At 45.3% G+C, this 26857-nt stretch overlaps 1 protein-coding gene across 1 annotated transcript in view; it reads left to right on the forward strand.

Moving 5' to 3' along the window:
- Window positions 1–755: 755 nt before the first annotated feature.
- The window catches only part of T265_07654 (hypothetical protein), a gene marked incomplete at both ends in the record, with an annotated part of 40065 nt that continues 13963 nt past the window's right edge, over window positions 756–26857 (forward strand). Inside the window, 7 exons of the mRNA XM_009173227.1 lie at window positions 756–844; window positions 886–1207; window positions 1245–1417; window positions 2357–2459; window positions 10389–10480; window positions 15517–15955; window positions 23022–23459. Coding sequence (XP_009171491.1) covers window positions 756–844; window positions 886–1207; window positions 1245–1417; window positions 2357–2459; window positions 10389–10480; window positions 15517–15955; window positions 23022–23459 — 1656 coding nt within the window. The remainder of the gene's footprint in view (window positions 845–885; window positions 1208–1244; window positions 1418–2356; window positions 2460–10388; window positions 10481–15516; window positions 15956–23021; window positions 23460–26857) is intronic.

Raw genomic sequence — 26857 nt, forward strand, 5'->3', positions numbered from 1 at the left:
CCCCCCCCCCCCCCCCCCCCCCCCCCCCCCCCCCCCCCCCCCCCCCCCCCCCCCCCCCCCCCCCCCCCCCCCCCCCCCCCCCCCCCCCCCCCCCCCGAAAATTTTCAGCCTTGCTCTTCAAACAAAACTGGCAATCTATAACCAATAGCAAAACACCCATAGCGGTTTTGCGTAGCTTTTTTTCATTCCTCAGCTCAGTCCTCGCTGTTTAGCTCTGCTGATTCTCTGCAGTTTCGCGTGGGCAGTCGTAGATGGAAATGTTAACCTCCTACGCACGTCAACTGTGCGCACCTGAGATAATAATATGAGCACCTTTTGTATTTGAGGCATTTGTTGCATTCTGGCAGGTTTTTTTCATTAGGAGGAGCATCCTGCACTAGGGACTTTTGAACTCGTCAGAATCATTCTATGCAAAGACGTTAATTATTGAGGACACTCGATTTGCTGCGTTAGACCCAGGTGAGTCCACTCTGGTCGGTTGACAGAAGCCGTTCTTCGACAAATATGGTCCCAATTAATGTTTTTGAGCCATGATTCTCTCCTTTTACTTTAGCGTTGATTTCGACTCACCGACACCATCTGTCTGTCTTCCTGTGCCGACTCTGGAAATGTGACCGAACCATTGGACGATGATTGACTCCGTGTCACGTTGAACGATCATCCACTGTCTAATCCCCGTAAGCGCAGTCTAGTTCTTAGCTCATCCGTGAGGCTTCCATTCATCAGTAGATTAAAGATTCCACCTCACCCTTATGATGTGTTCAACTAAGATAGCCGACTTGTTGCCGGCTGTAGTGACTTGGGCACTCTTATTGAGTGTGACTGCGGCTTACTTTGCATTTGTGTAAGTGCTCGTCTCTCCTTCAGCATAACCCCTTTCTCTAGGTGTTATTATTTTGCGGCGACGTACTCCTGGTTCATTTTCGCGCTGCATCTGATTTTGACAGTCTATGTACTATGTTTTCTGGTCCGATGCACTTTCATGGATCCCGGATTTATTGCATTTGGTATACCACCGGTTTTATCGCCTTCATTCCCACTGTTAGCCACTTTTGAAGAAGCAGACTACGAAGAATCTAAATCAGCGCCCATCAACAGAGAACACACCATAAATGGTATCCTGACCCGAGTGAAATGGTGTAACACCTGTCTTTTCTACCGCCCTCCTCGATGTTCTCACTGTTCTATATGCAATCGGTGTGTTGATGTAAGTCTTGTATCTGTTTACCCAATTGCTATTACAGTGTTTCGATCATCATTGTCCCTGGTTGAATAACTGCGTCGGGCGGAGGAATTATCGTTACTTCTTCCTGTTTCTTCTAACTCTTTCCATTCATATGGTGGCCGTATTTGTCGTGACGTTACTGTTCTTGTTGGAGAGCGAATTCCCACTGGTGTACTATTCGAATATCATATGGTATCCTTTCATGAAAGTGAGATAGGTTGAAGTCAAACCACTTCGTGTTTGTTTTACAGCGCCTGTTGGTTGTTAGTTTGTACGTCTTTCATTACGTCGATCTTTACGGTTCCCTTTTTGTCTCACAACCGGCACTGTTTTTCACACGCATTGCCTGCCTCATTCCCTCTCTTTTCATGGAATAACAGGCAGAATTTCTCCCTGAAAGATAGGCTGGCGGCTTTACTCAACCCTTGTCTAGAGTGATTTCAGTTGACGATGTACAACCGACACGCAGCTTCTTGCATAGATATCATGTCATAACACGTCATTTCCAATATGTCTTATCAATTTAAAGAATCCAATTGAATTGGTCTTGGTAACGTAAATCACACGTCTGTTAGTGTGCTTTCAGAATAGAAGTGTTATCGGAATTTGTGCACACCAACATGGAGTAGGATCACTGTCAATGATGTGGAATACCCCTGAGTTTTAAGGTGTTTATTTGCACGACTGATTTTTACCCATCCAATCATGGATGGCTCTTTACCCTCACGTATTCGGATATATCCACCTGGGAGTCAGATAAGACAGTTATTTGAAATTTTTCCAGTACCTTCTTCCCTGAATTTGCTTCAGCCATGTTGCAAGAAGATGATTTGTTACAATGCGCGAACTTTCAAAGCAGATGAACCGCATTGTTCCTGTCAAACGCTATTTTAAAAATGAAGTGTGTTGCTTCAGTTACGTTCACTTTGGTCACAGAGAGCATACTACAAATGGCTACAGTTGTGCTTTACCTGGGTGTTGTTCATGGCTGATGCTCTCTGAAAAATAACTACGTCTTACTGAAGTGTACCCCTTGCTCATAATCTACCTGTTTGGAAATCTTACTGTACGTCATCTGATGTTCACTTTTTTGCGCCGCCTGTTATTCGGTTCCTTAACCGATCCCTTTAGTATTATCATTCTAGTTCTCACTGGATTGTGTTTCTTTCCGGTCGTTGGTCTTCTTGGATTCCACATGTTTCTCATCTCCCGCGGAGTTACAACAAACGAACAGGTAGGTGCGGATTTCACCCCCCCCCCTTTTTTTGTTCTGTTCTTCGGTTCCATGGGGACGCAGTTCTCGAATTCACCAATGAATTCGAGACGGAACTGGGGACTCGATGGGGTCCCCCATATGCGGTACCATCCTGTACTCTTCTGCACAGTGTACTGCCCACAACCTGCTTGGAGATTCTATTGTAAAGACACTCAATTTTGGTTTAATGGGCGCAAAACATGGCGAAGCCGATAGTGGGTGTCTGCGAATTTCGAGAAATCGTTCCTTACTACATGTATGAGAACCAAGAAAAGTAGTTACTTGGATGTGTATGCACTTTTACATTGGGGTGACTGGGTCGTCATACAGTGGCAATCAACCCTAGCGTTGACTAGAGAAACTAGACTAGCTAGTTCGAGTCGACACTGTGTGGTGCATCTCATGTTTGACGTGAAGGGACCACTGATCTGCACTGAAATTTCTGTTGTTGAACTCAAGGCAGTATCAGGTCTGCTCATCGGAGGTAGAACTAAACATGTCTCTTCAATATTCTGACTAAACAAAAATCATTTGCCTGGCTTCATGCTGTCCGCGTTTCCCGATTTCCCTGATGATAAGCAGTTGAGCCAAGATTACCAAAATTTTTGGGGGTCATTTTGCCCATCAATCCATTGGTGAAGTTCACAAGACCGGGACAAGCTTTCCATTTAAGGCTATATCTCTTTTCTAGAGGGGGACGAAATCAGGACCACTGTATCCTTTGTGCCTCGCCTCTAGCAATAATCCGTCATACAGTTGTCTCTTGCCATAATTACTACGCCGGTTATCACCAAAAAGTGATCAAATGGCGCTTCGCAAAAACGGTGCCGGATTGTTCCCTCCGCTGTCGCTGCATACAGTCTGGAATTCAAAGATATCTTGCTAGTCAGTGCAGATCTCTCAGGAAGACTTATTGCGATTCTGAAGTCTGCATATCTAGACGCCATTGTCCCGGGGCTCCGAAACGGTCATGGGCTGCGGGTGCATGCATATTTATCGGATAGCTTATGTATAATGAGTGCTATGATCGAGTCTTGAGTTCTGGTCACTGAAACGTCCAGAACATCCGAAGTTTGGACGAGTCCTGTGTATTAGCCGGGCTGCAGAAGTGGTTTCACTTTAAAGGCAACGAGCGTGAATGACCTACGAGCGTCCACTGTATGGTTTGTCTGATGCGAGTTACGGCCATGGATCTCTGGGGTCATCCCTGGTGAAACAGCAGTGTGGCAAGTGGTAACACTTGGGTGATTAATACAGTTCAGATCAATGCAGCAATTCGGAATGGGAGGACCGAAATTTCAATATAAATAATAAAGAACTAGGGGTTGCGCAGGAAGTGTGTTGTGTTCAGGGGACAATCCGGCCATCTGCACTCCAGTCAAGCAAGAGCGATAGTGTACGATTGATCAGGAACTTGATATGCATGCGTGTGGGCATAATACCTCTCTGTTATCCAAACCGAACAAAAGAATTAACTTAGAGGTCCACACCCCTACGAAAGGTGAGATTTTACCTGCGCAATACAGTCGAGTTAGGAGTACTGCTTTTTTGTCTGAGTTTATACTGAAATGGATGAATTGTCAGATCGACATCAAGACATTTCGAGGCTCTTGTCAGGACAAGTTTGGATTCTCATCGACACACCGTATTAGTGAGGCGGAAATAATCTTTTATGACTTCAGGATAACAGAGGTTTTGTGCAGCGTGCGAAAATTCAGGTGTTGTCATCTGCAGACTTGCCCAAGTTCGCTGATATGAGTTTGAGGATGGTAGATACCTTTGACATCTAGTGAATCTAACGTACAAACGGGAGGGACATGCTGTTCAGCTTGTTTCCCGAGCCTAAGGACGATATTAAAACTGATACCTAAGTGCCTGTTACTGGTAGCTGGTTAGCGTGTGAATGTAGCGGCTAGCAAGCTGTCAATTTCTAGTCAGTCACTAGTAGCGATCCGGCGTAGCGGAAGAAGAAGCATCCGGGAATTAAGGTTCGTCCACCCTGTTGTATTGTATCAGCTAAGGTGGCCCGAATGATAGCACTGAGCAATGGCCTGATATCATTCGTGATCGTGAACTAGACAGCAGGACAATTAGAGACCTCCCTCAGAATCCTAACCAGCAGTACATCCTAAGTTTTTCTGGAACAATTTGGATTACCATGAAACTTGGTCGGACATCCACCTGGTGTGAGAGGCTTTGCAAGTGCCAGGCATGCACTCCGCAATGTAGTCCCGTGATTTGCGGAACCGGAACTGTCGTCACGCCGCCTTGAGACATAGTTTCTTCGAGACGGTACGCCGTACAAATCTTCGATAGGAAGGTACACGTTGCCTAACACTGCACGAGCGTGTATGCCTTTTGGGATCAACTACGTCAGCTTGGCGGACCATCCTTGTAGTGTTTCGTTGCAAATTTCCAGTACTGCTCCTGGAAAATACAGTAGTGACAATGTATTTTCATTTTGGGCCACCTTATCAAGGCAGTTTGCACTAGTGCTTACTGATCAACAGCAAGTTCATCATGCGTACTTTCGGGTTCTTCCTTCATAAAAATGTTGAGCTGTTGACCCGACTGAGTTTGCTGGTTGGTCTTCACACTTCGTTACCAGGTCATAGAATGTCCACCTCTCGGTCGCCTCCACTCAGCACAGGGCTGGGTGAAAAGAGCTGTGTGAGGCGGACGGTCCTCTGGCATGTGGAGCACATGTCCTAACCAGTATAATCTATGGAGCATGAGTAGCTCATCCGTTTTGGGGGAGTTCCTCATTCTTAAAACCATCTGGCATGCCTCAGTATTGCTAATCGGATGCTCCGACCAGACCTGGCAAACGGATGTTCAAACACTGACAGCTTTCGTATATTCTCTGTGCGTAGATGCCATGAATCTGATCCATAAAGCACTATGGATCGCACTGCCGCGGTGTAAACTCTCCATAAGATAGACAAACTGATGTCATGCCGGCATCGTACTTATTGGACATCAGCAAAACTGCCCTGAACTTCCCGACTCGAGGAGTAGTCTCATCTCCAGCCAGTCCACCGGAACTTGTACAACTGCTGACGTGAGCGAATTTATCTATCACGTCAATTAGTTAGTCTGAACTCATGAGATTTGAGTTCGATTTCACCCAATCTTATAGCGAGTGTGAGGCGCAACCAAACCATGCGGCTGAAGGGGAATGGTGTGTGTGTGCGAGAGAGAGAGAGAGAGTCGTGCCTTACACCACTGGACGTGATGAACCCAGGTGAAAGCTTGTTGTATGCGCTTATGCGCCCATGGAGGTCTTAAGGGCACGAATTTTAGAATGAACCTTTTGGATCGTCAAGCACCGCCAAGGTTTCTGACTATTGACACGGTCAAAAGCACACAAAAAATCCAGAAAACAATCCACGTCAGACGTTTGAGGGTGGCACTGTTCAAGAACCTGTCTCAACACAACTATATTGTATATGCATTTCCGGACAGAGCGAAACCCAGCTTCATTGTCACGCATTTCTCTCCCGATGATCGATCGGCCTGCACAAAACGATGCCAGACAATACCTCGTATGTGGCGGCTACCATACTGATGCCACGATGGTTTTTGCATGACGTTGTTATGCCCCTTCTGGAGATTGAAATCAATGTAGAGACGCTTCACTCTACTAGTATTCTGTCTGCCCTTCAAATTTTTTTAGTGGAGTCGTCAGACTGTTCACTAGGGCTTCATCACCTTCTTGGAAGTGCGCGGAATGCAGACAGTCGGAACCGCTTACCTTGTTACGTCGGAGCAAAGATGGTTCATGCTGAATTTTTGTTGTTGATGGGCTGGTTTCGATGTCTTATTTAGGCTCGTTGGGTTCTTGCAGAGGTTGTGTTGAAGGAGGTCGGCTGAACTGTCCTTCAAGGTATTCAGCGCATCGCCCAAGGCGATAATTCTGCAAGCGAAATGTCGTTCCATCTTTTCGCAAATTGTTTCGCTGGTACCTATATCCTTTTGTCCGATTAATCGAATCAGCTGAAGCAGGGGGCAACTGTTGCCTTCGGAAAAGGACTTCTCATCTCCCAGGCTTTCACGATCCATCAGCGTTTTCTGTCATCCTTCGATCTCTTGATTGTCCATCGTCTGCTACTTTCTAGTTGCTTATATGGCTTTTCTGGAAGCAATGAGGTATGATTATATCGACAATATCCAATGTTCACTTGGTCGAGTCGGATGGTTTGGACGGATTGTCCTAAAGGCTGAGAGCACAGCTTCTTTAACTTGGTTGCATTACGGGCACCCTTCTTCGTTCTATTTCCCGGGAGCACAAACAGGAAGAAGTGGTATTTAGGGAAGATAAAACCTGTAATCTAGATGGTCCAGATGGCGTGACGTGTTATCGGACCAAGTCATGAAAGAAGTAAAGACTTCCAGCGGGTGGATTCACCTCGAAGGCTCTGTGGTGGTTAGAGGAGCCACTATTGCTGGTCGAAAGTGTGATTGGTCGATGGGAAATAAATTGCAGACTCATACTTAGCGCTTATGGCCATTAGTTTCCGTGAGAATTTGATTTCTCCATATGATAACACGTTTGTACACAACGCACGTCACGAAATTACAGCTATTATATCACGATGTCCATTTGGTAGATCAGCCAGCCTAAAACCTCTTGGGAAACGTGACCAGACTTGTCTGTGAGGGTCGTTCTATCGAGGAACGGATATCGAAAATCATGGGGCAGTGGACAAAAGCAGCTGGATATTTGTTGGCATTCTGTGAAAATGGTGTCAGAATCAAGAGTAAAGTAGCCGAGTTAGTTCAGCATTTGATTCGTTTTTGCCGTAATAGCATCTCTCACCCTCGTAGCATTTAGCTATTCATGCCGGTTGTTGCGTTATCTTGTCCTAGGTAAGCTCTCCTCATGTTTGAAGGTTGTGAGTTGAGAGTGCACAGCTAGTAGGAACGGCGGGTGGTCGTATTAGCGTCGCATGCACAATACCACCACGGATAGCTGGAGGGGGGAATTTCCGTAACCAAGTAGCGTAGATGGTCGTTGGTTTGTTCGTTGGGCTGGGTAACTTGATTGCAAGTGCTTCACCACAAATCCAGGTGACATCATCAATGCATTGCTTGGCAGCGTAGCGATGGGTCGCTTCCCATAGCTGAAAGAATCGTATAAGCAAGAATTTTCGCTACCGTTGCGAAGAATCTTCATGACTTCGGTTCAACAGATAGCCGTTTTTTCGTTTGCCGAGCCGGGCGATTCGGTTGCAAATGTTTCATCACCACCGATCGAAGTGGTGTCGCCAGTGCGCAACGGCTACACCAGTCCATATGGTTACACAATGGCGCACTGGTAACACCACCCCGATTTATGGTGTAGCATTGCAACCAGATTTCCCAAAGTACAAAACCAATTAACGACCATTTTCTGCAAAACGAAGCTGATTTGGCGAACAAACTGGCCTCATAATCCGATGGTTAGTGCAGTTGTCGATTAGTATCACATTCGACTCGCGCTGCACTTTATTCTAACGAATGATAGCTTCTGTGAAAAGTCACTCTCACGAATTCAGTTTGCTGTTCCAAATCCAGACTTTCAAACGCACGATAGATATTTGGAGTTGGCATATGGCGCCACGGCTTGCTGTATCTTATCTCTTGCTATCTGCTCCCAGTCCACTGAGGAGGCGCTTTAGCTCGTACCGAATTCAGAGTGGCGCCGACTCGAAGATTTATGATCAAAAGCGAAGTGCAAGGATATGAAAGTACGATGATAGAAATCTGCCGTCGGTAGGACCCTCATGGCCTTCCTAGATAGTTGTCTCTAGCGTCCCACAACTTGCCAATCTGATCAAGTGTTGAGGACCCGAAGTTGCAACTTCTCCGCTTTTCTCTTAAGGCATGCTAAATACCCCTCGTTTGCTCTCTCAGTTCTCAACACGATAGTCAAACAAGCTTCGAATAGATCGCTGGTTGACGATAATGTTCTTCAGTCGGCTGTGCAATCCAATTGCTGTTCAAGATTCGTTTGGGTTGATATTTGGGATATAGAGGCTTCTTCCCTCACAGGTGGCATGGGATGACTAACTACAAGATTAATTTTACTCCGATGTGTTAAATGTTCCACGTCAAGCGTCCAACAGCCAAGGGTGACTCAATGGATTGCCTAGTTTGGTCTATCGAGACCAGTTCGAAATGTCGCCCCTAAGGTGATCATAGCCGTTGTGTATATAGGATCAATCTCCTCCCGTACTTGCGGAAGTTAGGCACCAAAAACCGATTCATTGTTTGACAATACAATATACCGGTGTAGCGCTGCATACTACTGATGAAGGATGCAAGTAGACTATGGTCTGATACCCAAGCTCCGCCCCCCCAGTCAGATGGAATGTGAAGGTCACTACATAAATTATGGAAGTGTTTTGCAATGTTCGTTTTGTCATTTTTTATTATTCAATCAACGTCCAGGAAAGTTCAAAAGGACACCTAAGGGTGTTCACCTTTCGAAAATTCTGCAGATGAGATATTTACTTTCGTGTCTAATTGCTTATAACCGCTTAGTTCGTGTTTGCTAGTAAACAACATCACAGCGGAAGGCATTCTCCCCTTCGGCGGTAGATGATGCCGTTTTTATTTACTCGAGTCACTGGGCTTTTGTTACTCGTCTGCAGTATGTGTTTTTCGTCCATTGATTTGACTGTTCTTTTACTTCGAATTTGCTGTCAACGCAAATGCATTATGTGCAAACGAAGCCTGTTTTCTGGTTCTTCAGTGATTTTTCTGTATGAGCATCGCGCGGACGTGACCTCCAGGATAAATCAGCCACCGTCTGCTAAGGTTTCGCGTTAGCAATGAAGTTGCGGTTGATCCGTGTCACTTTGCCAGAAAATCTCGGAGGTAGGGATGGCGTTTTTTCAGTCTGAGCAGATTACTTGTGTTTCGTAAGCAATAAAAATGTTTTGAGATTTAGTCCTTAGTTGGAATCAGCGTAGTCTCCAAAGACGGGGTTGATCATACAGTTTATACTTTTCCCACAAAAGTTTTGAAATCACCTGGGTGTTATCGATCGAGATCGACTTGACTAGGAGCTGTGAGGGTTGTTGGGACCATCAGCAGTGTGCATATCTCTAAGGTAGCAGACGGCTAATCAGCGGTGTCAGTGAGTAGGAGGGAAGTTCCTTCCAAGTCATGCGAGCCACATATCCAACAATCCATCGTTCAAGGAGCCAGCAACAAATCACGAGTTGTCTGATTAAAGATAATGACACTGTATAGTGGCTAATCGTGAGTTACTCACTGCAGACTAGCCACTCGTAGCTGATGACATAGTGTTCAATTTGTGGCTTCGAATAATTAAAACATAATCGTTCTGTTGTAACATCCTTTCGGTGCCCAGCTGTCATTCAACCTGAAGGAAGCACAAAGCTACTGCCAGGTTGCCAAAGGAAACTAGAAATGCTGAGGTCGGGTTCCAACCATGGACCTTGCAGTCAGTAAATTCGCGCTCCAACCGCTAAGCCATCTCGTTCCTGTGTGTTAGAATCCCGAACATCCATTCCTGTAGTCCATACTGTAGATGGTTCCCGACGGAGCAGCGATATTTCAGCTAGTCCGCGTACATCCCTCGACTGGCTTCACAAGTGGCTAGGCGTCTTGAACACAATACCGCCATTTTGTGAGAAGCGGGGAACTCTTGTCAAAGTTGCCACACGTGGGTCTGCTTTTGTGGTATTCCGTGGACCGGTGAAGAGCTGAGAAAACCACATAGCTTATGCTTATTTTTCGGGATTAGACGGTTGGCGTGCAGTCTAGCCACCGCTATCATCTATCCATTTATCGTGTGCGTCGACACATGGAGAAATGCATGATGTAGGCCGTTAGTTATGCTGCTACAGATCTATTTATCTAGTATCACAGCTTATCCGTACCCTCTATCTGCTCCAGGTAACAGATAAATTCCGGGCTCACATTAATCCCTTCAACTCTGGGTGCCCGGCGAACTGGAAGCAATTTTGCTGTGCACCCCAGTTCCCCCGGTAAGTCAAGACTGCGTGTTTTTCTGCCTAATTAATCTCTTCCGTGTGGTCTTTGTTTGCTGCACTGCCGCGCACTGGGCTTCATCCCAATAATCACTTCTTTTACCCACAATTCCGGATTCGTGAGAATGAAGAAGGTAGCGAACAAAGCTTGTTTTCTGTGATTGTTTTTCTTGGCTAATACATCGCAAATTTATATGGTAGCAGAGATCACGTGGAAGAGGTTAAGATCGGGGCTACATACACTTTAGAGGAATAGAAATCAATGGAAGAGGGGTTGAATGAGGGATAGGTCAATGGGTCACGGAATCAGGTAAGTGACGTCAATGTCAGACAGACTTATGGGACCGGATGTTTCGTAGGCCAGTCCAGAGGTCGCACAGGTTTCTTTTGGATGCAGAGTTGCGGATCCAGCAGTCGGATTCCAATCGCCCCTGCGATCGACAGTAGTCTGGATCGTACCAGCCGTGATTGGTTCAGAGGTACCCAGTATATGATGGTAAAGGCTTGCTCCTTGTCTATGACATGACGGGTTCCGGCCAAATGTGATGCAATCGCGCTTGAGCCTGGTTTCCCCCCACTACCACACAGAGATACGGGGTTGTGTTCTCGCATTCTGTTCGACAAATGCCTTGTCGTTCGACCAACGATGCTCTAGTATACAAATGAGTACACACAGAAGCTGGTGGTAGAACGTAGTAATTTATCCTTCAAGCGGAATTCGATATTGGGGCTGGAGTTGAAGCTCAAACACAGGCTAAGTATGTCGTATCAACAGAGTTTCTAAGCCTTCTGGTAATTAGTTCAGCAACCGAGTCACCTTTGAATGGAAGCCTCATGTATATGAACTTCTTCCCAACAGAACATTGTGTAGGTTTGGGCTTAACGGCTTCCATGGTCTTGAGTACGAGCCTTTCAGAATATCCATTCTGCAGGAAGTGCGTCCCAAGAACTTTAGTTCCTCTTCTAAGTAGTCGGGGGAGCATATCTTCATTGCTCCTTCAGTCAGGCATCTAATTAGGTTACGCTTTTGTTGCAACGGAACGAAGCTATCAAAGCGAATATACTGACCTTTCAACGTTTGCTTTCTGTGGACCTTGCGTTCTGTGGTCCCGTCAGTCTTCCTTTTAACACTGACATCGAGGATTCATCATCATCACCATAAAGATCGCGTATCTTTTGTACGGTAGTTATAGCTGCCGCATCTCCTTTCGCCGATGATCTGGGGAGATAGCTACTTTTGGAGACGATAGCTGATATAATGGACATGTGCACACATGAGTATCCGTGAACTCTTGATTGAGGGGATCATGAAGGCAAGTCATGCATTGAAGGCAACAGCTTGAATGCCTGCGCGTGATGTCAATGTCTCTAACCATTGATGTGTCCCGTCTCGGAGTCCCTGTCTAGGCAATGACCAACTAAGTTGAATTTGCTGGTAGCAGCTTCCGTACTTCTCTGTCGAATATTTCGTAGATTCGCACTGTGATTTATCGAGTCGTTCGAACTTTGGATGGTGTCTGTTAACGTCCTATCTTGTTCGCTTTTTGTATGCATCATCTCGGCATCTTTATGTTTTGTTGTATTGTATTTGGACTTTGCTTGACTGATTTATTTAGCTACGTTTTTTCTACAAAACCTCTTTCACAGTGTCTATCAGGATGGCTGCATTTGAGTTCCGGTCTGCTGTATTGTTTGGATAGCTCAGTTCCGTTCGCATAACTAAGTAAGCTGTGCGCCGCACCGTTCTTATACCGTTAATCGGAATAGTGTGGTCTAGCTTCGTTTATTCCCCGTGAGTTGTGGTTACTGGTTCACTGAACCGGTACGATGGTACTTCCGCTGGAATGTGAAAACTAGACAGCAGTTAGGCGCAGTTCCCGAGCCAACCTTACGTTCTACTTGAAACCAAATTGCACGAAGTTCGACAATTTCACTCATTTGCATATCAGTTTGGTTTCCATGAGACACTCACCTGAAACCCAGCTGAATCTCTCGTTTATGATGTTCTTCAACTGAATGTGTTGCACCAGGCCGCCTCAAGTCTCAGTTTGTACGATATTCAGTATATCGCGATACACTGTACTCATACGGTTGCTGAACACTGTTCGACAGCCCACAACCGGTTTTGCTCTTGTCGGGACTCATCAGGCAGGTGCCGTCCCCGAGTTTCCGTCAACCTTCTGTTTTACTTGAACCCAATTTGTACGAACGTCATAAAGGAGATTCACCTGGGATTCAGTTGTGCGAGTGTAGTTCGCGAACTTCGTACAATTTAGTTTTAGGGGTTGATGGAAACTCGGGAACCGCACCTACCTGATGAGCCTCTAGAAGAAAGAAACCGACCGCGGGTTGTCCCTGAGTTTTCAACAACCTTATGAGCAGTATTCCTACAAGAAAATAACTGCTCTATCTGGAAAGTTGTACAAACTGAAACATGAGGTGGCCTTTGTGCAGCACATGCGATTGAAGAATATCACAAAGCAGATACTCAGCTGGAATTCAGTTGAGTCTCCCGTGAAAACCACATTGATGTGCGCATGAGTGTACCTCGCGAAATACAATACGTACCATTCAGTAAGGCGCTGGTTCGTTGGATTCTACTCCACGAATATCTTGGTTTTTTCTAAGGTTAGGAAAGGCCTTCTGGTGACAAGCTGGTGCTAAAGGTCTAATTATTATGGAAGCAGTCGTTTCGAAATACGATAGGGTGTACCGGCTGGTTTGGAAACCCATAAATCGTCATCTAGTCGTGTACATCGGCCAACTTCCTATCCAAAATACGCGTGCTGTTTTGCCAACGTTACCCTTTCGTCATACACAGCAAGTACAGTGTGGCAAGTTTTACGGCGTCTTCAGGTATCTCTCAGTTACCTTTGTTTACTGAATTTGTATGACTTGTCCTTGAGACACTGCAGGGAATTTCACATTCCGTTCGATTTATGGCTTTATTTTACGGGTATCTTGCCATCTAGCAGGTGTACAACACCTGCTTTCTCATTATGGAGAGCTTCTTTTCAGTCAAATTTGACCGCAGTGGTCGTAGTAGAATCGATGTTGAGGTAGTTTCGAGGTTAGGGCTTGATCGACAGGTCTTCGGTTGTTCTGAAACAACCTGGAATTCCCTCAGTTGTCGTTGTTCCGTCGGCTCAGAACACCATAAGGATTCAACAGTCAGTCCGTGGTGTATGTCACTTCTTCGTTAGTGTCATCTCTTGCCATAGTGTGAATAATACTCCAAAATTTGATCACTTTTGTCAAGTGTTGTTTGTTTATAATCGCTTGATCTGAAACACGAGTGTTGTGCCTGGAAACGCAGTAACGGACACTTTATCCCTGCTTGGTTTCTCATATGTGATGTATTCCGTTATCTCTATCGTGTGTGTGTGTGTGTGTGTAAGGTTCCAGTCAGCTCACTTTTGACTCCTGACTCTTGTGGAATGTGATCAGCACGCTCATATTCGTGTGTTGCCCTTATGTCCATTGGAATGTCTAGAGTTCGTATTCGCCTCTAGTATGTTCTGTTCTCTCAGATTTAATCAACCAACAATAGGTCCTGCCGCATGCTCGACTTTGAATGGTACCTGTGCTGATGTCAGTATTGCTAGTCGGCAGTATCCCATTTGAAAAGAGCTAACCTCCACAGAATCAGTGACTCTTGATCCACTGTTCGAGGTTTTGTTTCATCTGGAAATCTCTACATTCGTTGATAGAGAAGAGAGCTTCTGACCTCCTTGTTTAAATCACTTCTAGAACTGATCATCATCACAGGGAAAGAACAAATGATCATGGTAAAGAATAATCTAAGGTGTGTTCTGATACAGCCGGAAAAGTTTCATCTGTCTCTTGACTTCTTGGATCCGTCCGACGCTGTCTCTTTTGAATGGCTCCGAAAATCCTCGATCCTGCTTCAGGCCTACATCGTGACAAGGAAACCAAACACATGGAGGAAACACTGGTGAGGACCTTCGCAAGCTGAATTATCCTCATCCCCACTGCGATTTGCCCCGCAGATTCTTAGAGATGGTCAGAACAGGACTTTGTACCCTTATCGATTAGAGCCTCGGAGCGTGGATAGCAGGATACTAATGGAAAATGTTCAAGTCTCGGATAAATAACCTTCCACCAACTTATTGACTTTTGTAGTAGGTCATTCGAACAACTTCTGCACTCCTGTCTCCCATACTTTTTCTGAAATCAGCTTCAGAAGACTTAGATTCACAGTTTAGACGAAAATCGGAAAGAGGGGTGTAGTCATTGCAGCATCGATTAGAGCCTCGGAGCGTGGATAGCAGGATACTAATGGAAAATGTTCAAGTCTCGGATAAATAACCTTCCACCAACTTATTGACTTTTGTAGTAGGTCATTCGAACAACTTCTGCACTCCTGTCTCCCATACTTTTTCTGAAATCAGCTTCAGAAGACTTAGATTCACAGTTTAGACGAAAATCGGAAAGAGCGGTGTAGTCATTGCAGCCGCTTCGGCTATCCTTCGAGTCTGATTCTCACCTCTGTTTGCTTACCTGTGCTGGATGGAGTTGCTAAGGGCTTTCTCAGCTGATCTGTACGTCTGACGCGCAGGAAGTATTGCAGCGCCAACTTAACTTGTCCCATCCACTTTTTTGAATAACGCAACGTAGTCTTACTAGTAAACTGATCCACTCAGTGGTTCCTTCTCCAATCCAGGTTCCTAAAAATGAACTGAGCAGCAACCCTGGCACCCCAGGCGAACATAGATAGTATCTAGAGCTGTTCTAACAACCTAGAGCTTCTGTGCTCTTTTAAGTAATTAACCACGTGACAAAGGTATCTGCCACACTTCCTATTACTCATCCAAATAATTCAACAATAAGCGCTATGTTTGTGAGTGACAACCGGATTCGGCAAATCGTGTCTTACTTGTTGTTTATTGATTTTCGTCTTCTCCGCTGCTTTGTGATGATTAAGGCGTGCAACAACAGCTGTTATATTCACCTGGAAAAAACTAGCATATGGGCTCCCACGTGTTCAATTTGTTGTTCATTCCCTTTGACAGGTTGCTCAATCCAAATGCGCCGCGGAAAAGAAGGAAAAAGTTGTGGCTGAAAAACCATACCGACCCCACTGGTGGACGAAGTTTTGTTGAAGATGCACACTCCAAGCTGTTAAACGAGACATCCGGACGATCCTTCAAGCAAAACGCGAATTCACATGCCAATTTCTCAGCAGACCACCGTGAGATTCCGGTCGTTGCTTCTAGCCAATCAGCCGTCAGGAAAGCCGATGAACTCTCGCTCCAGCCATCCCACATATACACTGCACACAAAAATACCGGCCAAAGTCTATTTGGACATTTGGAACCGAGAGGTCCCCTAATCGATGACTTCCGTGTCTCGCTATTGCCTGATCGTCGTCCTGTACCCCCTTCGCAACCTACAAACAATACCGCTATAGCTGTGGAGGTTCATGCGGGTTCACCGTCTTCCGAAATCAAAGTAAGTTGGTGGTATGAACAACTGTCTTCGAAATCGCGATGGAGAGAAGAGTTATCTACACACACATACACACACATGCTGAGCACAGCAATCTTTTCGCTAGCGTCTTGTAAATTAGTTTATCACGCTTGCTCACCTCTCCGGCGATCGTGACCTAGAGTGAACGTTACAGTCCTGTTTTCCCTGTTTACACCTCGTCTGTTCCAACCAGGGTTTTCGTGACTTTTGCGAAAAGGAGAGAAGAAAAGATCCCAGTGCCTTGCTTGTGCCACTATGAATTGGGCATGGAGAACAGCACTACTTTCGATAAACGATGATTTGACATGCACAGTACATGGCCAAGCCACCGCATCTCCTGATGGTGGACACATTCTTCGATGGAAGTCTCTGTTGCACGACTGAATACTCGTTTTCCAATCGCTTTGTTGCGAATTCACCGACACCAGCCTACACTAGTTATGGTCCTGAGACTAATTATTGAAGACCCGAAAATTTCTCAGTTTCGCTGCTCGCAGAGGCCACGTCTCTCAGCCATACAACAAAAAAGCCCATACTGTAACCCGGTGACGCTTTGATGCCATAGTTGTCTCAAATTAGCAAACGCAACCCGAGTTACCTCACCGGTCAAACAACAATAGGAACTAGTAACACTTCCAAGATACGTAAAACGCTCCACGACTTCTGGTGCCTATCCTCAGATTGAAAGTTACGTTGTCAGTCCACAAAACTCCGCGTAACATTGAGGAGCCTTTTCTCCGTTCCTTAGGTTCATCTGCATCGCATAAGCCAGAGTTGGGATGATGGAGCGACGGGATCGTCATAATTACAAGTTTAAACGGTCAACCCCGTCACGTGTCGTAGCACACCGATTGGATGTAAACAAGTATATTTCAACTTCTATGTTGGTTGTGTAAACGTTGATCAGCTGGACCCACCAAAAAGGCAGTGGATATGAACTTAATAGCATTCGGTCAGATAAACTGGAAAGCAAGGGGCCACCAAAAAATCTATTGTGTCCGCTACGGTAACTATCTTAACCCATGGAAGAACGAACTATTACCATTCAAGCCTAGTCTTATCAAAGACGTGGATACCATCCATCGCCGCATGCGTGTCATGTCACTTCATACTTTAGTTAACCCTTATTGTGTAACCGTGAGTTTTGCGAGTTCTCTTTCCCTAGTTCCCGAAGCGAAATCTTAAGCGTATAGCTAAGTCAGCACAGTTTGCATTATTGTACACATCCCTTCCTGATAGACCGCTCCTATTTGTTGATCTCACTCGTCTGATCTTCCACAGAGCCTCTGTGAACAAAGTGACTCGCAGTTCATTCTCGTATGTGGTATCCTTTGCTATCCGATTTCGAAGCACCTGGTAGAACCACTTGTCACACCAATTTATGCTTACAGATTTGTGAAATCAGTTCTCATCGCGGGGCTTACTTCATTTCGGAACTGATAGGTATGCTTCTAGGGCCCTCCGCCTCCCGTGAGCCCGAGATGGATCAGTGGTTAAGGCGCGAACTTAGTGATCAGAAGGTCCGTGGTTCTGTATCTCTGTCCAGACTTTGGCAACCCGTCATTATCTCGGCCCTTATACTTCCTTCAGATGACATGGCAGCTGTGCGCTTGAAAGATGTTACACCTGAACCGAACGACGGAACCGGCCTCTCGTCACACGCGTTTTCGGACCCATAAAAAATGAGAAGAGAAACAACGAATGGACATCACAGCAATCACATACACACCGTATCGTGTGCTCTGTTTTGTTGCAAACACCGATGTGTTATCGATGCAACACTTTGGCCTCAAGATGCTGCTCTGTTGCTATGAGACAAAAGATGTTATATGCCGCCGCTTGGAACGTTTGTGTAGGTTATAGGGAGGTGTGCAGTATTCATGTTACCATGACAGAATTGATAGTAACAGTCTTGTCGAGATATTCACTCAATTAGGTAAAAGCTGCTCCGGGAATGTGAGGATAAAGAACAAAAGGTGTCTTAGTAAAACAGCCGCCACCTGTCACTGTTGTGCACACCAACTGTACAGCTAGCTATCCCGACTAAACTACTGTGAGCCTTTTCACACCTCTACCTTATAAACTGCACGCCACACGCTTGTGTGAATGTCAAGGGCCGTACGTGCATTCGGTTTGTATCGGTGATCAGTTGAAGCGAAGAATACCAAAGCACAGCAGACGAACTATGGAATTTTTTTTAGGTTTCTGAATGTTTTATGAACAGCTGCTATCAATGCCCACATGTTGTTTACGATTTATCGGTTTCTTCAAATTACAGGTTCGTTGGTTACGTCGAGAGAGCGTAAATCACTCATTCGATTGGCGTGCAACCCTTGCTGTTTCCACTGCGAACAGTTGCCCCTCAGTTATTGATAATAATAATAATGATAGTCGTTCAGCACCCTTTCCGTGCCCCGAGCTGCCATGTCACCCGAAGGAAGCACGAGGCTGCCCGAGTCTAGGCAGAAGCAGTCGAGATACCGAGGTTAGGGTCAATCCACGGACCCCACTGAGCTACATCATGCCTCCTGGTTGAAATAGCGCTTGTCAGATCCATACCAAAAACAAGTTATTTCCTGTGGTTGTTTAGAAAAACCATACCACCGTGTCTCGTCCGATTCGGAACACCGTCCACGGTCGTTTCTAGCCAACAACCCAGATTTGAAGGCACAGAAAATTGCTTCAGTCTTGTGCCTAGTTCATCCACTGGGTGATCCAAACATTGATTAAGTCAGTATCAAGAACTAAATCGGGACAGATTGTGTTAGCGATTCCGTGGTTGTGCATGGAACACGAAGTGCGCTGATCGAAATGACCGTTTGACTTGTTTAGAAAACAGAATGCGAAGAAGGATTACCACTCTGTCGGTCGAATGCCTGCTGGAAACATTTGACAAATATCTGAGTCAGCTATGGAATCTCAGTCGCAATTGGCATACTAATGGAGAAAGTACAATTAGATTGAACCGAAGTCAAGACAAAAATGTTTCCATTTGGTTACCCGTGCTGGGGTACTCTGACCTTCGCGGCGTGTTTGTTAGCTGACTTCGGTTCCGTAGCTAGCTTAAGTAGTTGTAAAATTGCTTTGAGTACGCGCTTGCCTGCAGTGATTTTTCAAGAAGGGTTTTCCCCGCATTATCTGCTCTCCATACCTCGACGGACGTGTTTCGTAATATCGACTTGGTTAATCGTTGGTTTTTTATTCTTGTACTACGCCGCAATGCTTTTCCTCCACATTTCACGCTGTTTTATCAAATTGGGTGGGAACTCAGTCACAGTAAGGCGAATAGGAAAGCAACTTAATGCAGCGATAGTCTGGAGCGCATTTTTACTCAAAACAGCTGAAGTGATCGCCTTTCAGATAGGTGACTCTCCTCCTTGCAAGCAAAAGATACCTGCAAAAGCTCCGGTACTGCCTCGGCTCACCAACCAAAGTTTCCCATCAACGAGTAGATAGTGTCCGTTTTTTTACCAATTCAGCTGCTATCAATGCCCACATGTTGTTTACGATTTATCGGTTTCTTCAAATTACAGGTTCGTTGGTTACGTCGAGAGAGCGTAAATCACTCATTCGATTGGCGTGCAACCCTTGCTGTTTCCACTGCGAACAGTTGCCCCTCAGTTATTGATAATAATAATAATGATAGTCGTTCAGCACCCTTTCCGTGCCCCGAGCTGCCATGTCACCCGAAGGAAGCACGAGGCTGCCCGAGTCTAGGCAGAAGCAGTCGAGATACCGAGGTTAGGAGCTGCCATCCCGAAGGAAGCACGAGGCTGCCCGAGTCTAGGCAGAAGCAGTCGAGATACCGAGGTTAGGGTCAATCCACGGACCCCACTGAGCTACATCATGCCTCCTGGTTGAAATAGCGCTTGTCAGATCCATACCAAAAACAAGTTATTTCCTGTGGTTGTTTAGAAAAACCATACCACCGTGTCTCGTCCGATTCGGAACACCGTCCACGGTCGTTTCTAGCCAACAACCCAGATTTGAAGGCACAGAAAATTGCTTCAGTCTTGTGCCTAGTTCATCCACTGGGTGATCCAAACATTGATTAAGTCAGTATCAAGAACTAAATCGGGACAGATTGTGTTAGCGATTCCGTGGTTGTGCATGGAACACGAAGTGCGCTGATCGAAATGACCGTTTGACTTGTTTAGAAAACAGAATGCGAAGAAGGATTACCACTCTGTCGGTCGAATGCCTGCTGGAAACATTTGACAAATATCTGAGTCAGCTATGGAATCTCAGTCGCAATTGGCATACTAATGGAGAAAGTACAATTAGATTGAACCGAAGTCAAGACAAAAATGTTTCCATTTGGTTACCCGTGCTGGGGTACTCTGACCTTCGCGGCGTGTTTGTTAGCTGACTTCGGTTCCGTAGCTAGCTTAAGTAGTTGTAAAATTGCTTTGAGTACGCGCTTGCCTGCAGTGATTTTTCAAGAAGGGTTTTCCCCGCATTATCTGCTCTCCATACCTCGACGGACGTGTTTCGTAATATCGACTTGGTTAATCGTTGGTTTTTTATTCTTGTACTACGCCGCAATGCTTTTCCTCCACATTTCACGCTGTTTTATCAAATTGGGTGGGAACTCAGTCACAGTAAGGCGAATAGGAAAGCAACTTAATGCAGCGATAGTCTGGAGCGCATTTTTACTCAAAACAGCTGAAGTGATCGCCTTTCAGATAGGTGACTCTCCTCCTTGCAAGCAAAAGATACCTGCAAAAGCTCCGGTACTGCCTCGGCTCACCAACCAAAGTTTCCCATCAACGAGTAGATAGTGTCCGTTTTTTTACCAATTGTATGGAAACATTGTGCTCTACTTTATCGATGTATCTACCCGATGAGACACGATTGAAAGTGGTCGTTCGCAAATTGGGTCTTTTCCTACTAAGATAAGAATGCCATCGAATGGATTTTGGATATCCAAACAGGCTGCCGAAGAAAAGCAAATACACACATGTGACCGCGTAGCCGTTGGTCTAATGCATAGTATTCTCTCGAAAAGTCCGGCTTTTCAAGTCCCTTATGGGTCTGCCGTCAAAACTTCCGTAAAAGTTAGAGAAGCCCTGTTAAACTGTACAAGGTAGATTAAACCGTTCCAGGAAGTCAGAAACCGTTTTGCTAAGTTGTGGAGTTTTTCAACTCATTCCAACTCGTGAACTTGTGGGGCGAATAAATTAAGGTTGCTACTACTGTCCTATTCAGCAACAAAGTGTGTAAACGGATGTACTAGGTGAGCACTAACCACGCTTCCAACCATAACGATGATGATGACAGCAATTTACTGGAAGNGATTTAATAATGTATCTCTGAAAAAAGGCGGACACGTTAGGATGCAAAGCTGTTTGCAGTGCGTGAGATCAAAGCTATAGAACCACAGTGGCCTGTCCGTGTCAGGAGAGCTCCAATTATTGCTACATTTCTGTGGGGCCGAGTTGCGACGTAAAATGGAATTAATCGATTTCACGATCACCTACGGCTGGTTTATAGGATTCAAATCCCGTCATGACATCTGCGGTCAAATTGCGTGCTCTGAAGCGAAGTAACCATCCTCCAATTGAACAATTTACTCCGTCACAGAGACTAGACGTTACCGTGGTTTGACGATTTGTGTGCCTCCGTCACTCATTGCGCTATGTTAAGTGCCCCCCATGCGACACCCCCAGTCTGTCGTACCAGGTTGGTCAGTGGTTGGACGTCTGACCAGCAGTCTCCTTACCATCCAATTTGGGGTTTGGAACATGTACAGTGACTTGTTCAATAAAAAGTGCTAATGAATCAGCATGTTCTGCCAAACACCGCTGCCTCGTAGTCAGTCTTTTGAGTCAAACGCCAAGTCGTCCTCCTGTTTTGGTCTAAGTGTCAATGTTGAACAGGGCTATTTTGCTGTCGATGATGATGACAGCAATTTACTGGAAGGGTCCGCTGCAATTCATTTAGTTGGACCTTTTGCTTCGTAAGTTTACAATGTGAACCGATTAGATCTAATTTTCGAACGGCGCTAAGCAGAAGCCTTGCGCTGAAGGTCGCTTCCAATTGGCGCCATTCGAAATTCAGAACTAATACGGTTATATAACACGGACTAGCCACCGGACACTTTGCATATACATCACCGACTGGATGTCCAGAAAAATTTGAAAAAGAAAGCACCTCTCCTTGACTACTTGAAAGTCTGCAAACACATCCCCTATATCTTTACACTTCATCATGTCTTACGACGAAAACATTTATACGGGTTGTTTGAATAGATACCTACACAACACACTGACTTTTGATAGTCTAAGTCCTCCCGACGGGTCTGCCTTATTCGACTTTTTTTTAACACATTTGCTTCAAAGGTTTTAGCAGTTCTACCAATCAGATGATTATGGCTATGAGTTTATTGGTGTGATGGCTTCCTCCCAAAAAGAAGCTTTGTGGACCACATGTTTACCCTACATCGAATTCTGGAGCCGGACTAAATTCTATCAGCACACTACTCTCTGCTTCGTCGACTTTCGATATTCGGCTTTATCCACCGTCAATCATTATGGACTATCCTTTCTTCTCACTCTTGACGTACCCATCAACGCCTACAACTTTTCCGTAAAGCTCGAAGTCTTCCCTGGGTTAGTTTGTGCGTGTCCATTGACGAATCTCGACAATTCGCTTCAGACTCGATGTTGTTGTACTCCACCTGGTTATATTCTAACACAATAGCACCTAGTGGCACCGGACGCCATAGAGGGTTTGATGCCGTAAAGTTGTTGTAAACCTCATGCCAACTTGTGTTCGTTCTTAAATTTTAAAAGGCGTCTAGTTTTTATGTGGTAACACGGAGGCAAATTGACTATAACCGTTACAATCACAATTCTGACAACCCATTATCATAAAAGAGACTCGACGGAGGGGTTTTACTGTATAGATGCAGTATGATATCATAACCCATTGTTCTCCAAACATTTATGGTTTTCTGTAAATAAAAGTGATTAAATCTGACTTGCTACGCGCACAGCAGGTCATGGTTAAGCCACTAACTTAATGCGTTTTCCACTCACGTTCGCAGGCCCTTTCCACAATTCCCACAACTGGTTCTTCATCTACTCACACAACTACCCTTGGTCCTATCACTTCACGAGCTGCAGCCGGTGACGCTGGAAGCATCAGTTTGTCCGGTTGGAGCGAAGATGCTGCATCTTTGAAGACACTAGATCGTCTGATTGGGATGACTCGACACCCGACTGCCACGGCCAACAGCAGCGTTGGTGTTATTGGCGGCGGTGCGGGGGCTGCGATAGCTCCGTGCATCCGAGAGAATGGTGAATTGCCCAACACTTTGGGTCTTGGGACTGGTGGATCTGGTGACCGTAACTCCCACAACGCATCGGTCAACGGATATCCAGATGGCGTTTCAGCTCGTGCTGTGGATTCCATCAGCCAGCAATTTCAACAACAGCAACAATATCAAAACGCAACACATGAAACCCGGCCCCCACCTTTGGAGGTAAGGATTCTTTGTGTTTGGCAATGGACTATTTGGGTTTCAAGTTGATTTTCAATTTGCATACGGCATTTTTATCCACCGTCTCTATGAACAGGTCACTTTCTGGGAGAACTTCTTGTTTGACAGTCTGACACTAAACGGCACGGCCGAAAGTGACTGCAGGCATATCCTAAAGCATCCTAACTTTTGTAATGTCGCAGGCATCCAATTATCAGCCTTGTGACAAATAACGATGCGCTGTTTATACACAGAACCGTTAGTTGATGATTTCGTCAGCAAAACACGTCGCAGTTTGGGATTTTTTCCAGATAAGCCCCGCCAAAAAATTAACCTCCGCGACCCAAAAAAGAGGATATGAAATTTGTACTTTTAGCTTTTATTGAAGAGAGTGAAACTGATACAGCAATAATAATTTGCATGAAAAGGTCCGTTTTTCGGTACCTTTGTCTCCAAACGAACTCACACAAGTAACTGTCCACTAAAAATCGGTATGTGCCGCGTTGGCGTTTATTCTGCATCTTGTAGACGTGTCAGAGATTCGATGGTTTGCGTGTGAGCTCCAGTCGTTGGATCCACAAAGTTTTCGGTGTGATTAACCGTTTCATGGGTTAACAGCGGTTGTGTGGCTAATAGATAATTTCTCTGAGCAAAATTTGATTTTTGCCAAATTTTTTGGACTAGCAATAAATGAATAGAATCACTGTCGTAAACTCCATCGAAGACCGATTTCTTGCTGACATTACACCCCCACCTGTCAGAAATAGTTGAAGTGGCGGGGCTTATCTGGAAAAGATCCGCAGTTTGTGCGTTCAGGATCATTCATACTGCCCCCTGAGCTAGATTGCCATTGCCCTGCGAACCAAGTGAGGCCTCCGCACCCCTTGGGCCCAGGCTGTCAACCCTTGAAAGGAAGAAGGCCTTCGCTGCGGAGTTATTTATTAGAAAATGCCAACTGACCAGTTACAGACTATTGGACAGGGAAGTAAAACTCTCATTTGCATCTTATTTACAGAAACTGAACATCCATCTTCTCTTGAACGTGTCCTCCTGAACTTTCCTGGATATTCATTGAGTGTTGCTCAAGTCCAAGCAAATGCTACAAAGCGAGTCCACAATTCCGCAATAGATCTCCCTTTTCAAGCGAATTTACAAGAAAACATACTACTCGCATGCCTCCCCCATCAGTAGTATCACCGTTACACCCGTATTGCTGCCACGATAGGCTTTGGTTTTTACTGAACTCGGCGTTCCCATAGGATTGGCTGATTCGTGTCTGATGCAAACTTCTATCAATCGATACCACTCGAGTAAGTGTGGCATCCTGTAGGTCCAAACAACAATGGTCTCCTAGTTGTACACACTTGCACAGGAACGGATGCAATATTGTACAAAGTAACCAGCACTTGTTTGTTGGTGATGGCAGGTCACGTGTTTTATCGTTGCGATGGTCCTAAAAACAATGATAAAGCTTCTGGATGGACGTATTTGCAGTTGAACCAGGAGCTATAGGCCGATGTTCCATTGCCAGTTCTAGGTTGGTTACTCCTAACCACTTTACGGAGGTTCTCCGACTTCAGTCTACACTGATTTCACTGGTTTCCGATATCTACCCGCCTTAGTAGAAATTCTGCGGAGTGGCGCGTTGGGGATGATGCGATTCAGACACAAAATGACGCGAAAGTTCTCACCAGAGGTTAACAGGTACCTAATTTTTCATTATATATGCGGAAAAACTACAAATTCCTTCACAACTAGAAGAATTCGCTGCAAACTGGAGAGAAGTACGTGTCCACTCCGATTGATGATTAGCCAATTACCCTAAAGAGGCGCGCACGAATGCGTACATACCCACCCAAGAAGCCTGACATGTGAAATCTAGTTTTCAGTTTTGATGGACATTGAAGCGATAGTGTTCGTGCATACCTAGGGTCTTCTAGAATTCAATAACGTAACGAGAGTTTGGTCAAAGATGCAGCTCATCGACTTATGGAGGGTTTGTTCAACAAGAGGTATAGTATGGTATCGATACACACCACTTTTTTCAACAACTTCGTGCTGTCGGCGTACTACAAAGGCGGAAAGTGACCGCAGTCGGGACTGGTCTGTCCAGTCTACCTGGACGAGGTTGTGCTGAGGTGTTCAACATACTGGACGGTGGAAATTGTGTAGAACATTTCAAACGATTGTGTTACTAGAAAAGCATATCCTTCTGTTTTGTGCGATAACTTATCAAGCAGATATACAGGATCGTCTGGGATCTATATGAACCGATAGGACGCCGGTAGCATCCGTGTGAAATATATCTAGCAAACTTTTAATTTGTCCTGGAATTAAAAGCATTTACTCTTATTTTCCATCTAGTTCCCTCAAAAATTTGGTGATCCATCTTCACAATGGGTCTACTGGTACACAAAAGATATTCGAATCTTGATATCTAATCGTGTCTGTTGCTGCGGTTACGTTGCACTCCATCAGAATATGTCTCATCTTTTGAAATCCCTTGAAAGAACTCTAAGTTCTGTACAAACACTCAAGACAAACCTCCATCCCTGTATTTGTAGGGACTTGTGGTCGAACTCGTCCAACTAGTCGTTGAGTGATAGTGAATTTTCTAACCGTTCTTGTGTTAGTCTTAGAAGTTCGTAGTTCACGTGACCCATGTGAGTATCCTGGCAAGCAAGCACTATCCACTTACGCAAGCTAGTCTATCGCCTTGTTCCTCCAAGACAATCCATCCCTCCCAACTGTAGCACCGTTCTGCTCCCACAGACTGTCATTGCAGCGTCACTTGCGCGCGAATTACCTCCACCCGCCTCCTCTCTTTGTCCGTGAACCCACTAAGTGACTGCCGAAAACTGTGATGTTTTGCAGCAAGACACTATCAACACCGCAAGTGCTATTGCTGTGACAAGGACACCGTCGTGATAACTTTAGTAACTTAGCTAATGAAGCGATAAAGAGACATCGATCACTCCGTATGCCTATTCGCCCAACGGTCAGCCAGTCACTAGTAAGCTTGAAAAAGTAGAACGGATTTACCCACATGCAATGTGATCGAAGCATCCAAATCCGTTCATATGCGATGGGAATAAATTATCATTTCCTGACCTAAGTGGCAGCATCCCCAGGACTGCTAGTGCTGCAATTAGCTCAGTCTTGTATGTCATCGTCCCATCTATCGCATGTGATTTCCTCTCCAAAAGAGTAGTCACTTTATAACTGTCTGTCCGATTTTCTGAACGGAAACTCTATCTTTGGTCGGCCAGAGTTTTTCAATATATCATGGCAACCACGTTTAGCGTTAGCCATATGCTAGCCCGCCAGAACTACCACTGGCAGTGATTGGATGGTTCTCTGGTAGCTAAAATACACACTACTGGTACATGCCCGTTCACTTG

This window comes from Opisthorchis viverrini, assembly GCF_000715545.1.
Source record: "Opisthorchis viverrini unplaced genomic scaffold opera_v5_189, whole genome shotgun sequence".
Taxonomy (NCBI): domain Eukaryota; kingdom Metazoa; phylum Platyhelminthes; class Trematoda; order Opisthorchiida; family Opisthorchiidae; genus Opisthorchis; species Opisthorchis viverrini.